General features: G+C 42.6%; 1 protein-coding gene across 11 annotated transcripts in view; it reads right to left on the bottom strand.

Annotated features, from left to right (window-relative positions):
* The window catches only part of Cacna1e (calcium voltage-gated channel subunit alpha1 E), a 444,235-nt gene that overhangs the window by 35,441 nt on the left and 393,843 nt on the right, over nucleotides 1-14,951 (bottom strand). For all 11 annotated transcript variants that reach the window (XM_078022436.1, XM_078022437.1, XM_078022439.1 and 8 more), the window contains 5 exons: nucleotides 11,248-11,331; nucleotides 10,408-10,533; nucleotides 7,352-7,417; nucleotides 3,187-3,278; nucleotides 2,456-2,621 (listed from right to left, as the gene is read on the bottom strand). In XM_078022436.1, the coding sequence (XP_077878562.1) occupies nucleotides 2,456-2,621; nucleotides 3,187-3,278; nucleotides 7,352-7,417; nucleotides 10,408-10,533; nucleotides 11,248-11,331 (534 nt within the window). The remainder of the gene's footprint in view (nucleotides 1-2,455; nucleotides 2,622-3,186; nucleotides 3,279-7,351; nucleotides 7,418-10,407; nucleotides 10,534-11,247; nucleotides 11,332-14,951) is intronic.

The following is a 14,951-nucleotide window of genomic DNA, read 5'->3' as shown; positions in this document are numbered from 1 at the left end:
TAGACAGGGTAAGGAAAGTCTAGGAAGAGTCCCCTCTGCAACATGAAGAGAGTGCATTCCAAACTAATAGACAGTCTCTTCTATCACTCCTTCCTGCTACCTCAAACAGAAGTGGATGGCTGGTGGTCTGCTTGTCTTCTCTTGCCATAAGGGTGAAGACACTCCCTAGGGGTGTCGCAGGCATGAGTAGGTCCTAACAGCTCTGTAGAGCCACCATAACAAGCCAGTCCACCTTCCTTCAGACTTTACTCACATGAGAGGGAAATCAATGTCCCTCCTGGTTAAGCTGCTGCTATTTGGGGATTTCTGTCTCATGGAGGTAAACTTTATCCAAACATGGGACTTTGTTTCTGTCCGAGATTGGAGCCATTGTGAATTTATTCAACCACTCCTTGGATTATAAAGAGTTCTCTATATATGCACAGATTTCTTTTGTGCTCCTTACAGAGTACCTATTGTTACTGTTGACCAAAATATTTGCATCATTGTTACCTCACCTTTGTACAGTCTTCAAGAGAGTGCCTGGTGCATTCACACCTATTGTTTGTTTTAATGCTCACTCTCATCCTGGTGAGGCAGGTTTACCACCGGCCCTTCAAGGAAACAAGTGCTTTAATCCACATTTGTGTTCTGAGCCCCCAGTACAATGGCTGGCTGTGCATCAGGCAATCTCTGAAGAATGGTCTCAGCTTAGAAGTTGTGTGACTTGCCCAAGGTCACAAACTCAGTCTCACATAGAGCTGAGATTTGAGAGCAGGTCATCTTGTACTGAATATAGCTTCATTAAAAATAACATTCATGTGAATTATGTAGCACCCTCTATCTTGAAACTCTAAAAGTACCTTTATAGCCTCTAATTAATTTTCCAGTTATATCTTTGGTTTCTTTTAAATATTTATTATTAAACACTTAAACCATGTAGGATAAAACTAGGATGTCCGCATGCCCTTCTTTCTGCTCCATTTCACCCCTACCGATGCACTCATACCCTGAAACCTGACTTTCCTCTTTTGACTATTGGTAACTGAGGAAATGAACTTTGATGACAATTCTATCCCAGTGCCTAGCACAATGCCAGCCTTTTAACAGTTACTTGATAAAAATGTGCCAAGGGTGTGAAAAAATAAACTTAAAACTCCAATTAATATCAACATTCTGTTTTCTTTCAGTTATTTTCCTCATACATTATGCTTCTAGATTTATAAACAGGATGCTGTCTTGTTATTTTTCCATGGCAAGATGTTTCACTCCCAAGAAGGAAGTGTATTAAAACACATGTATCAGTTCACTGTGCATAAAATTTGCATTACCCAGCCATTTTTTTTCTCCCATTTTAAAGATACTATGAAAAGGAAGGCATCTTGGCCAAGACTAATATATAAATGAAGCCAAGGCCACAGAGGGGCTCCCCCAGGCTGCAGCTGCCTCACTCCCTGTACCATGAACCTGTGACCCCCCTCCCCACTTCCGCCTGCCTACAAGCCCCTCTCACTCACTGGAGAGAGCTGGACCTCGGGAAGGCACTGCCCCTTGTGATCACTACAAAGAGTGGAAATGCCTGGACATGAGACGGTTAACTTGCCTTTTGATGCAAGGCCATGGACCCGACCACTTTTCAGCAGTAACACTGTTTCAGTTTGGGATTTTTTTGTACTGCCAGTGGCCTTAGCAGTGAGGCTGAGCTGAGGCAGGTCAGAGTGGCCAGAAACAGCACGATGACCCTTTTATTGATCTGGTAGCACCTTATACATTTACTCTGTTTACCACTGCTTGTCTGATGTACAAGGCAGAAATTTCTGGATGCTAGGGACTCATGTTTTCTTCAAAAGAAAGAAGAGAGACAGCGGCATTAGGACTCTCACCACTTTCTAAGTGGGTATGCTCCACATATCGCACTTAGTATTTACTATCACACAAAGAACCCCATCCTTTCACACTTCCAAGCTGGCCAGTTGTCATTAAATCTCACGACATGTCAGGAGAGAACCACATCTGTCATCTTGAACATTATCACTCTACTCTCATTAATCCTGTCACCTTCTTTGTCCAAAGTGCTTTTTCTCAAATAGTTCAAAACTCCAAGAGAGGGGCAAGGTGCTCCTGACTGTAGTCATAAGACACCTGAGGTACAAAAGAGAATAGATTTGCCCTGGGTCACTGCGGAGTCCACAGCGTACAGTCACTGAATGCCTGAAGCCTCCTCCCTGCTCACAACAGTTCTTCCCTACAAGGTGGCAAAGACTCATCAACCAACAAGAGTCACCCACCCAGAGCCCGAGGAGTATCCTGACCTCCAAGAGTCCTATGGAGGAGGACCCATCCTTTCACATGGGCTGGAGTCTGAGGGCGAGGGAAGGACGACAGTGGGGAGAGAAGAGGAAGGCGTGCAGCAGACAGACTGGGGCAGGTGGCACAGGCTACGCCTCAAGCAAGAACAGGACCACGAGTTGCTCACCAAGAAGGAGCAGAAGAAGATGAAGGAGACAAAGTACACGTAGGCCAGGTCGGTGCCGCAGCGCTCATTCTCATTCTGCCCTGACGGGGCGGTGGTGTCGGGCTCGCAGCCTTTCTCCCCAAGGCACGACAGCATAATCTCCTGCCAAGCCTCGCCTGTGGCGCTCCTGAGCCAGAGACAGTGTGGTTAGGAGGAGCACATCAGCTTGTCCTGGCCCTCCTCAGGCCTCTTTCCCATTTGTCCCATCCTTTCTCCTGCAATAGGCCCTGTGGGCTCCTTTCTTACACACGTGGCCCTTCTAGTGCTTTCCACGCAGACATGAAAATGCCAGTGCCCTCTCCTGGGTTGTGCATCCCACCCACTGCTTCTCTGTCTGCTGAGGAGTCTCTACTGACAGTGGGGACAGCAGTGGGGCTCTAAACTAACCTAGCCACCTAAGGTATCAGCTCTAAAATGGAATCGGCCTGCCACAAACTGTCCTTGTCTCCCCCTCCCCAACCCCTGGAGGATATGTTAAGTTGAAATGCACAAACAAGCTACTAAGTCAGAGTCACTGATGAAACCTCCTTTTGTCATGGGATAGTTTGGCAAAGGCATTGTCCCCTGCCCCCTTCCACATTGGGAAATGGGAGCAGAAGGAGCAGGACAAAGGGAAATGGACCATGGGTTGACAGCTCCCAACTTTCCCTCTGTCAAGAGGCTTCAGATAGAACAGTTACGTATCCAGGTACCTGAAGAGTAGCATGAGGGACCCAAAGAAACTCCGGAAGTTGTTGTGCCGATTGATGTGACTCTCCTCGTCTAATTTTATATTTCCAAATACCTTGGGGAGAAAAACAACAGAAAGCAATGAGCATCGCTGAACTCCCTGTCCAGCATGGGCCATCAGATGCACCTAGGGGAGCGTGAAGCTACCTGTATGACTTCCTGATGGCATATCCCGGAAGCAGATGGCTCAGACCCAAAGAGCTGGGGACACTATACTTTTAGCCTGGTAGGACGACTCTTGGTCTTCCCCACCATAGCAGTGCACTGAAGGCGGCTAACATTGGAAGTGCCAGGCCGAGCAGAGAGCACAAAGTCTTGTAATTGAAAGATCACTGTGCCTGCATGGAGTTCCTCCCACACCTGATTTAGTCTTTTTATTCCCTTGTTACCTGTCACCACAGTACTCGAGCCGTCTGTCAAAGACTTTATCCCACAACAGGAGAACAGGGAAGGTCACCCTTTCTTTCTCTCTCTGGTTCATGATGGGAATATCTATATTTGCCAAAAATAACATTTATGGTTTGGGCAGATGCTGCTCTGGAATTTGCAAGCAATTTATATCAGAGAGGGTCATATCTGTCTGCCATACATATAAACTAGACCCTCTGGATAGAAATATATTTCAGTAATCTAAATCCGTAAGAATGGACATGCACATATTCACATGCATAAACACAGCATCCTACAGAGACCCACATTCTATCCCAAAGTGACCATTTATGCCAAAGCTGAAACAAAGTTGAGACAATGGCATGGAGAAAGTCAGGACAACTGGACACTTAAGAAAACAAAAATGGAAACGATAGCCAGTTTTAGTAGTAGAGGGAAGTTTGCTAATCTGCTGCTGGACTGTGGTCACTGTGAAAATTCATGAGAAAAGAGGTACCCACCTCCCAAAGATATTTATCCATAGGCACCCCAGAGCAAGGTCGAACCCAAGCCTTCTCTGAGAAGGCTGGCGTGCGTGAACACACACACACACACACACACACACACACACACACACACAGTCTTCCTCCACTACGTTTCAGATTATAGGATTTATCCTCACGAGTCAGTGTTGGTACAACTGAGGGCTTCCTGGGTCACTTTTCCAGCCATCTGAGACAATTTTTAGCCCACATTTAGCATGCTTTAGTATATCCAATGTCTGCTAAATGGAACACATTTTTCTCCTAACAGTTTTTAGAATGTGCAATTGAGGAACAATCTCTGCCCCCAGCTATTTTGCTCAAGTAACTCCCACTGACACCTGCTTTGGGAATTTGTTCTCAAAGCTGTTTTTCAAAACCCAAATACTACTTGTCTCAGGGAGAGTTGAGGTGACAAATGAGGCAGCAGAGGGGAGAATGGAAAGAGGGAAGGAAGGTGGAGGGCCTTCAGAGAGAAATAATTGCATTTAAAAAAAAAATCCCACCCATGTGATCAAATCTAATTAGTTCTGGACACTCCAGGAGGAAACTGTCTTATGTTCTTGTCCCCTTCAAATCTCCTTTTCTTTTCATTCTCCTGGCTCAGAATCAATGGGTTATCCTTGATCCATCAAATATACACAACTTACAGGGCTTTGTGTCCTCCTATGATGGTTCCCACAGAATCATCATTAATTGCTTTATCAAATATCCATCCCATCAAGAATTGTAGAAAGGCACACTGCAATTTTGCACATGCTTTATGTGCAACAGTCAAAGAAACCACAGCTCTTTTGAATTTTTTCTAAGATATTTTTCAAATCAAAAATGTATGATTACAAAGGTAGTCTTTAAAATTTCTTTTCACTTAGTCTTTGCTTAGTCTAAACCAAATCTCCTACGTCAAAAGGACCTGGAAGAGAAAGAAGGGTTGCTTCAGCAAATTTCATGAGTATAGCCTTAAGTCCATTGACACTTAGAGTCAGAGAACTTGACAGAAAAAGACATGGGGGAGGATCTAAGCAACTTCTCCCCTGTATTGGTGAAGGAGTCCAAGCCCAGAGACATTCAGTGGCTTGATCAAGTTTGCCCACTGGTCAGTGGCAGAGCTAAGGCTGAAAACCTCACCTCACTTCTAACAGCCTGTCACCATGGGATCCTTCTCACATGCAGCTCATCACTCCTTCCTAACATCTTCAGATTCTTCAACAAAGGTCTCTTCTCCCAAGAAGCCTTGGAAACTTTGGAATAACAGTTCTTCTCATGGATACATCTAGTTGCCATTTATGTCAATCTAAAAGTTTCTCTCCCACCCTTTTGTCTATTTGTGTAGACCTCTGTTTTGTGGTAACTATGTCTGATACAGTCTCTCTAGTACCAAATGCAGAGGTGCCTGGTGCTGAGTCTCTGTCATGGACCAGCAATGGTAACAGCCTATCAAAGGTAAGTCTATGGTACAAATGATACTCAAGTCTCTGGAGAACAAAAAGAGTTCTTACTTTTTGGAGAGGTCTAAGGAGGTTGACATTGAAGTTTAATGTAAAGACCACAATTTCATAATAGCTCCTACCTCCCACTAAAAGATTAAATATTTGTGTTTACCTGTCTGGTGGGATGTGATATGGTACAGAGCTAAGAATATGGGATGTGGAGCAGACAGAGCTGAGTTCAAGTCTCAGTTCTTCTACTTACTATCTGAGAACTTGAACAATCTATAAGCTACTTAACCACCATAACTGTCAATGGAGGTGACACTCACCTATGTTTTCACATCACTCAGAACACATTAGTTAGCTCTTGTACTCTCATTGCCCTCTCTCTAGATAATCACGTATACATGTACCCATACATTTGCCACTGTGTATGGCACACTGAGGAACTCAAGGAAAGGGAAATAGCATGGTCATCAGGATCAGGATCATCCATAACATGTCAGAATTGGAGATAGTGTTAGTTTGCTCACTGTGGCTTAAAGATAAAAAGGGGTAAGAGCTATTTTGAACATGGACAAACAGAACTTGATTGAATCACATTTCATTTGGCTGTTCAAGAATATTTAAATCCTAGGATCCAATTTTGAGGAGTTAGGAGGAACCTAATAGATATTATCAAGTCAGTCTTAAACTTGAGCAGGAATTTATTTCTACACTGCTGACATCTTCACTACATCTTTACTGAAATATCCTCAGCAAAGAGAACTCACTAGGTTCTCAACCAAGTCTCATTCTGATGCTTGACATTTCTGGAAAACAAAATTCTCCAGTAAAAGTGTTAAAAGAAGAAAGAAGTAAAGTCAGAGGAGCATAAAGAAGAGATGCTCTGGAAAGGGTTACTGATGCAGCCAACTTGGGAGACAGGACAGCAGCTCCAGGTGGCAAACACTCTGAAAAGGCAGCTGGCAGTCCAAAGGCAGCCAGATGCCTGGCTGTAGGAGACTGCCAGCTGAAGTCCTCTGCTGGGGTTTGATCGGGATCTCTACAAGCCAGAGAGCTAGCCCTTCTGAGACAAGCAAAAAGGCCGGGTATCCTGTCAGGTCCAGAGGATGTACTGCTGGCTATTTACATTGTAGTTTACATACCACAGATGACTATTGCCTTCGAAAGAGCTTTGGCCTCTTCCAGCTCAGCAGCCTCTAGTTACTTGCATAAATACCTAGAATGGGAATGTGATCTGCTTCTCAAGTTCTGAAACTGGGGAGGAAGTGGTGAACCATGGGAACTGTCCAGCAGGTTGTATGGCCCTCTGACAGGAATCAGTCAGAATGTGGCCCTTGAGTCTCCCCAAGATGGATAGCTGCCAGGAACTCTCAAGTTATTCACAATGATGAGTCTTAAGGCATAAATTTCAGCCAGTTAAGACTTAGCTCAGATGCACCACATATAAGAGGAACCAACATCCAACTTTCTTTTGGGTCAAGTCTAAATACCAGAAATCCTGAGAAATGGATGATAAGATGTACCCCTTCCTCTTTAGTCTCTTTGGGGAATCCCTCTGGCTGAGAACAATGGCACTATCTTTGCTTTACTTCTGTTGCACCCAGATATCTAACTGCTTATCAGCCAGCACCATGATTTGATAACCTCAGATGTTCCTGAACAGACCATCCAGATAACAAGATGTGGTTCAAAGCATCTTCAATCCTGAACACTCAGGTTGCTGTGTCAGAGACAATCTAGGCAACAGTGGTCCCCCACCAGGCCCTGATGCACCAGCTCACCTGCATCCCGATGATGGCATAAATGAAGAAAAGCATGGCAATCAAAAGGCAGACATAGGGCAGGGCCTGGAAGGAAAGATGATCATTAATCAAAGGCAGCTTCCATACTCAACAGTCTGCAGTTACTTGCCCTGAGGCTAATTTAAACAGAGGACTGGGACTCTATTCCTTGAAACTGTTAGTTTGGTGCAACACTTTTTTAGATGTCCCTGTCCTCCAACTGAAATGTAAACAGCTGACTATAGGGAGGCTTGACCTTCTTTAAAGAATATTCACTCATCCAGAAACTTCGAATTCAGATTCAGTTGTTAGTGAGGATCTTAAGAAATGTGTGTCCAAGGAGAGTTCAGAAGACTTCCTGGGCTCAGAATTCATCTCAATTGGCATGCAGATTAATAATCTGAGCAACTGTGATGCAGATGACATAGCAAGCATCTAGCTTCAGTTTCCAAATCTCTGTATTTCTCCTTCCCAAGCTTGGTGTGGAGCCTAATGAATAATCTGGAAGCACATTAAAATGACTAGGGTCTCATTTGTTGGTCTGTTCCTAAAAGGTTCTTTCATCTTCTGAGGAAACATCATTATCAGTGCTTAAACCTCCTGATGTTTCATTTTGCTTCAAGCAAAATTCCCAAAAGCCTTAGCCATGACAATACCCTGCCATAAATCCACACAGCGCAAGAAGATTCCATATTGTGTGTGCTTATTGACACTTTGGGATGACAGCATTTCCATAGGGGGGTGGAGGGCAGATGAAGGGGATATAAGGCAAAGAGCCATTCTTTGTAGGTGGGGGAGGGTCCACTCACAGGCAGTTTGAATTTGGGACCAGGAGTGGCCACTACTTCTAGGGTGATCTCCACACTGACATGAAGTCCTTCTTCTTTACCATCTATTACCCTTCCTGGCAGATACAGCTACTGTGAGTCTCCACCCTGTCTTGAGTGTTACACCAGGAGTCCCCGGAGAGCTGCTGAAGGCTTTCAGGCTGCTAGAGCAGAGCAGAGCTTATCAACAGAGCTAATGAAATGAGGAGCGCCATGAGACTATTTACAACTTGAATAGAGGAGAAAATTAAAATGCAGCTAAAAGCTGGTGGGAGAATCCCCTTCTCCAGTGAAGTCTGGACTCCCAAGACTAAGGTAACCCAGGGGTGTGGTGCCCAGGGACACTGGGAAAACTACGTCGCTGGGGCTGAGAGTAAGGAGGCTGGGTTTCTGGCCACCTGGAGCACTGCTGCCTTCTATCTTTACTTCCTGTCCTTGTTCTACCTTCTCCACTCAAAGTCTCTAGTCCTAGTTCATCTCTCCCTATTCCCAGCTTTAGGGAGAAGACCAATGATTCCATCTGTTCTCCTTTTTTGTCAAGCCAAAAATTCCAACACAGAATAAGGGAAAAGTAGGAAGAACTTCTGAGGAGGGGAGAGCTGGAGAACTGGACGATGCTTTGGGCTGGGTGGGGAGGTCCAGGTGACTGCTCGTTTTATGCTGCTCTCGACTTTGTATCTGCAAAAGCAGGCTTTGTTAATCTGACTTTTAAGAAATTGGCTTCTGTGTCCTAGAGCTGTTCAGAAAAGGAAAATGCCTATCTATAACACTGTCACCTGGAGGCAGGTTCACCTGATCTCTGTAGTATTCACTGGAATAGGCCACCATTTGGCCATCAATTTTTGACATCCCTTTCTTTAACCTTAATAGTGCAGCTTCCCACAGACATGGCAATTGTGATAAAAATGACAGGATGACACATACTTCTTAAGATCCTCACTAACAACTGAAGCTTGTTGGACAATCCTCTGAAAATAAAAAAACCAGCTTTAAAAGCATCACCCAAGACTCAGATGGTGGATTCTTGCAAAGGTTTTAGGTTTCTCCTCCATCATTTCACATTGGAAAAATAGTTTTCACTGAGATGAGGACTCTGTGGGAGTTATCATTCCTAACAATTACTCTGGACATGATAAAAACATTAAGGTTGTCCCTAGGAGCCTCAACATCCTTACAATTGTTCTCACATCTCAGACTTCAAGGTCTGTGATGAAAAAGTAAATCAGTAATTATGATGTGGGGTGAACTCCCTTTCTAAATGATGACAAACCACAAATTTACTGGCCTGTCCTCTTTAGTCTTTTAATTAAGCTATATAATTAAAATAAGACAATTTGGCAAATTCATGATTTCTCATTTTTGAATCAATTTCATCAAATTTAATTTTAAACACATCAATTAAAAACTTTGTTTTTTTCAGCACAAGGAAAAGCCATTTGAATGATACATAAGCCTCCAAAACCTTAAAAGCCACTCATTTACGGTATTTGCTAGAGCTCAAAGATAAATATGTTTGAAAAACTTCTTTTAGTGGAAGTTCCCACCACTTAAGTGGGTCTCGGGTGTTGATTTTTAATTTGCATTCATTACAGATACACTGCTGTATGGCCCCACAGGATTGTATAAAAGAAACTCCCTGTATTAACTTGCTCAGACATTCATATTTGTAGGTCACAGAGGTAACTATTAGCACACTACACATTCAGTGGCTCAGGAAATAGACACCAATGAAGATGTAGGGGAACTGAGCATGAATCATCTTGCTAGGAGACACACTCAATGAGTCCTCTGAAAAACTATTATGTGAAATAAAATCACTGACAAGTCCCTGGAAATACAGAAGACATCTGACTACAGGTGCCTGGCTCTGTGCTTGAGTGGGATTGCTCAGGGCAATTTGGAATACCAAATACCAAAATACTTAAATACCTCTTTAAGAGGAGAACCTACTTCATAAAGTATGTACACAGCTTCTGCAGGGAGAGAGGAGGCCTAGGTTACAAAGGCAAAGTGACTTTTTAAAATACAAGTCTACCCAGTAAACATGAGCTGATCACTACCTGTCCAGACAACCTGGGCTCTGAATGAAGAACTACAGTATTTATTAATGCTTCCAATCACACACATTTTACTAACTTCACCTTCCCAGAGGTAAAGGGACAAAGGGAATGATGTTGGTTCCCAGTGCCATCTGGATCAATTGTCAGAAGGCACCTGGGTACCTCTTACCTTAAAGGACTGCACAAAGGTCCAAAGTAAAATGCGTATTGTGTAGCCCTGTCGCAGAAGCTTTATGAGGCGGGCAGCACGGAAAAGCTTCAGAAAGCTCATATTGAAGCCACTGGTGTTCACCAGCTGGTGGACCAAAAGGAAACATGCAATTAGGGACATTATGGTCATTTAGAAAAATCTAAGCACTAGTATTTGTGTATTTATTCCTCATTTAGACCACAAAATAGAACACAGTCTTTGTTAACCCCAGCTGCAGCTGATAGGCCAATCAGTGAGTCCATCTCTCTAAGCCTTCCCAGGCCTGCCCTCTGCTCCCACGTAGAAGGACAAGGGAATCATCCCTGCCTACTTGAGTCAAAACTGGCCTCCCTAGCCTCTACCAAGTGGTCTGAAGTCTGCACTTAGGTGCTAAAAGTGCAGATCTAGTAATTCCTACAGTATTCAGAGAGTTACAAGGAGCTTTCCAAGTCTTCTTTAGAATGAGAAAATTTGGGGAATCTATTCAAGTCTAAGGCTTTAGAGGGCACAGACAGTGTGCTTTTTTTGAGACTCTAGCAGAACTCTTCATACCAGCTTTCTTCTGGCATCCCTTGTTCCACTTACTCCACTAGGTTTCTGCTGTTTGATTCAAGCAAGGAAAGATTTCCATGAGATCCAGCACCACTCCAAAGTTTTCATTTCCTAGCTAGTGCTCAGGAGGGAAGGAGTGAACTCCCAACAATTAGAGGGGGACACAGTTTATTTGGTGGGTTACAAATGGACTGAATGTGAAGAGATTTTTTTTTTAATGCTATTCCAGGGCCAATCTTAAAGACAAGGGTCTCCTGAGCCATTCACCTTGCTGTCAGTCAGGATAATTTCTGTGATGCTGCCAATCACGGTGATGAAGTCAAAGATATTCCAAGTGTCTCGGAAATAGTTCTGCCAAATGAAATCAGTTGTAGGAACATTAGAAAAAGGAAAAGAGATAAAAAAGCGAGGGAGGGAAAAAGGCATCTTTCATTATATAACTATGTCACTTAGAATTAAAACTTGTCAATTCATGCACAAGTTCATTCTAACTTTGGCTTCAGTTTCCTATTTCTAACCAGAAATTCTATTTCTTTTTTTTTTTAAACTAATTTGAGAATTTCTCCTTTGGAAAGCAGTTCCATCACTATTTGAAGACCTTATTTGAAATTGTCACTAAAAGCAAGAATTTTTTAGCAAATATTTATTTTTAAATAACCGAGGTATGATTCACAAATTAAAAGCAGCATATTTAATGTGCACAATTTGGTGAGTTTGGAAATAAATATACAACTGTGAGACCATTTAAAACCATTACACAACCATCACTTTCAAATTGTCAATATTATATCAAGTGACCCTATAAGAAATATAGTTCTGACTTTCATCAATTAAAAAAAAAAGCCACCTCCTACATTATAAGTGACTACAGGTCACAGACATGCCAAAAAACAATCTTCTAATTCCATTTAGCCCTTTTGAATTAACAACTCATTGACAGTAAGATGAATAGACTTCATCTCCCCCTCTTCTTCTGTTACACTTTTTGAGGATATCCAAGTTTTTTTTTTTTTTTTTTTTTTTTTTTTAAAAAAAAGCAGCAATAAAATAAGTGGTCTGAAGGAGGCAGAAAGGATCCGGAAGATCCACCAAGCAGACAACCCTCCCCTTAATCAGACAGGACTGTACATTGATCCTCTTAGCTCAAGTGAACAGGCCTTGGATTATGTTCCTTACAATAGGAAACTTAGGTCTCTGAAAAGGTCATGCTTGACCCTGGGCAGCACCTCCCTTAAGAGATTCTCAGGGAACTGCAGAAATGTCCCCCATCCCAGTCTCATGACTGCCATCAATGAGTCCCTACTATATGTTCCAGGCCCTTGGAATTCTTTCGACTCATTTATTATTTTCATGGATCTTGTAAGTAGGTGGTGATAAATGCCCCATATCCAAAAAGTACTGAGTAGAAGGATTGGTAAGGGAAATGAAGAAAGAGGCAATAGAGAGAAAAGGAGTGTGCAGAGAGAGCAGTTACATTTAACGAGCACCCATGTATCTAAGGCAATAAGGTAGCTTCTGCTATCCTTGCTTGTGTGTGTGAGAAACCAGGCTGATTCAGTTTGAAAGGCATATGCACCTCCAGGGCATATGGAGAAACTGATGCACACAGCTTCATTGGGAAGCTTGTTTTCCATTAGGCTACTAAGTTCATTATGGTGGAGCCAAGTCGGGTCTCTGAATTTCTCAATTTTTAGGGTTCTCCTATTCCCCAACCTGGTTAAACCTCCTAATTCTTGGTTCACAGAGGACCAGAAGACTTGGGTTCCAGTTGAGGATGTTTTACAATACAGAAGAGCATACTGTAGCATAAAATAGGAGAGTGTAGTACAGTACTCCCCCCCACATCTGTGGTTTTATTTTCCACTATTTCAGTTACTTGTAGTCCAAAAATATTCAGTGGGAAATTCAAGAAATAAACAATTCATAAGTTTCACATTGCACCGCATTCCAAGTTGCATGATGAAATATTATACCATTCCACTCCACCCCACCAAGATCATGAATCATTTCCTTTGTCCAGTGTACCCATACTATATATGGTATCCATTAGTCACATAGTTGCTGTCTAGTTATCAGATCACCTACAGTGCTTGTATTCAATAACCCTTATTTCATTTAGTAATGGCCCCAGAACACAAAAGTAGTGATATTGGCAATCCAGACATACCAAAGAGAAATTGTAAAATGTTTCCTTTAAGTGAAAAGGTGAAAGTTCTCAATAGGAGGGGGGAAAAAATAGTACAGTTATGTGCTATGCTCATAATGACATTTCTATTTATGATAGATATAATAATAATGCCTATCTAACATAGCTGTTTTGAAGATAAAATGAACATGTATTAATTTTATTCAGTTATAAGGTATGTCACTTCTTTCCCTCTTTTTCTTGTTCCCTTCCTTTTTTTATTTCCACTTTGCTTTCCAATTCTACAACATTTTATCATGTAATCTTTAAAAAAATGTAGGCAACTTTTTGAATTTTGATTTCCTAATTAAAACAATAATAATATGGCCGTAATGATGAGATCTGCCATGTCCATTTCAGACTCACTGAGAAGATCTGATAACATAATGTATATTGGGGTATTCTGAAAACCCAGGGTACTCTATCAATATAAAAGGTTAATCAGGACTAGTGGTGCCTTCGCAGCATGAATGAATGCCTCTACACCATGAATGAGAACACAGGGGTGAGGGTGGGAAGGAGGCGGGTCTCAGGGCCAAATCCTCAAATTAAGCCTGTGAGTATGTATTCAGCATTAACCATAATTAGACACATAATTGGGGACTAAATCACAGACACTGTCAATACTACATCCAAGTCATGAAGATGCATAGAGAAACTCTCCCTGTTGCGGTGCTGGCTTCTCTCAGTTCACCCTACTTGGGGTCACACTGTTCCATAAGGGCATCTTCGCTGGTAATAGTCCCTTTTTAACTTTTCATTTCCCCGATTCTCAAAACACTCAATAAGGGAGTCAAGTACACCACAGTGCAGCCCCCCAAGGGGCTTCCTTCAACTTTCCTCCCTGAACAACCCAATTAATAGTTTTTCAATGAACCAGAAAGAGACCAAAAGCAGCCCCCACATTCAGCACCGACAACAAGCAAACCCAGCCCAGAGTCCCTATTAAAGCTGCTACCACACACACACTTATTCAGATCCCCAGTGAAGTTTTCTTTCTTGCAGGGAAAACCATATACACAGTGAACTTGAACTTGAATTGGTAGCCCACACCCTAAATAAGCTGAGGCAGCTGTCAAGTGGGTTATCTGCATCCCACTGAACTAGTGCATGCTGAAGGGCGGGGTGGAGCATGGGGAGGTGGGGGGGTATTTTATTTAAAGGACAAGGAAGCAAAGACCAGGTTTTCTTAACACTTAAGAGCAGATGCAAGAATTTGACAAACAATTATAATTAGTAGTTGAGAAGTAAAAGGACAGCTCATGACAGAAAAATTCACTGCCATCTCCCCCAAACTCAATTCTAGAACCCTCCCCCCATCCACCCTTCAAAGGACCTTGGCCTTTGTAAGCCTAAGTAATAAGCATTTATCTTCTTTGGCAGAAATTACTCTTTATGCTACTGAGAGGAGGACTAATAGGTAAATCTGTTATTTGCTATGTAAGGGGTTATGAGGGGCAGGTATTTTTCCATTTGAGTCATAAAATTCTTACACCTTCTGCCAGTAAATAAGCACTCAAGGTTTATTAGTCTAATCTTCGCCATGCATCATTATACATAAGTTGCAGTTCTAGTAAAACCCAAATGCCCCCCCCCTTTGTCTGCTGACAGAATTTGACAGGGCCAGGGCAGATGGTTAGGTAGATATGGACCTGGGGAGATGCCTGCCTGGCCCTGTCCCCCACACTGCCCCCCCCATCATCTCTTAGGCAGTTTAACTGAGGAGTCAAAATGAGCCCACAATTCGGTGGGCAGGTGTATGAACAATTTCTGGAATGGCAGTAAC

Source organism: Ictidomys tridecemlineatus, chromosome 10 (assembly GCF_052094955.1).
Source record: "Ictidomys tridecemlineatus isolate mIctTri1 chromosome 10, mIctTri1.hap1, whole genome shotgun sequence".
NCBI classification, from domain to species: Eukaryota; Metazoa; Chordata; class Mammalia; order Rodentia; family Sciuridae; genus Ictidomys; species Ictidomys tridecemlineatus.
Note: the sequence above shows the minus strand (reverse complement) of the source record. Positions and strands in the feature narration are given on the sequence as shown.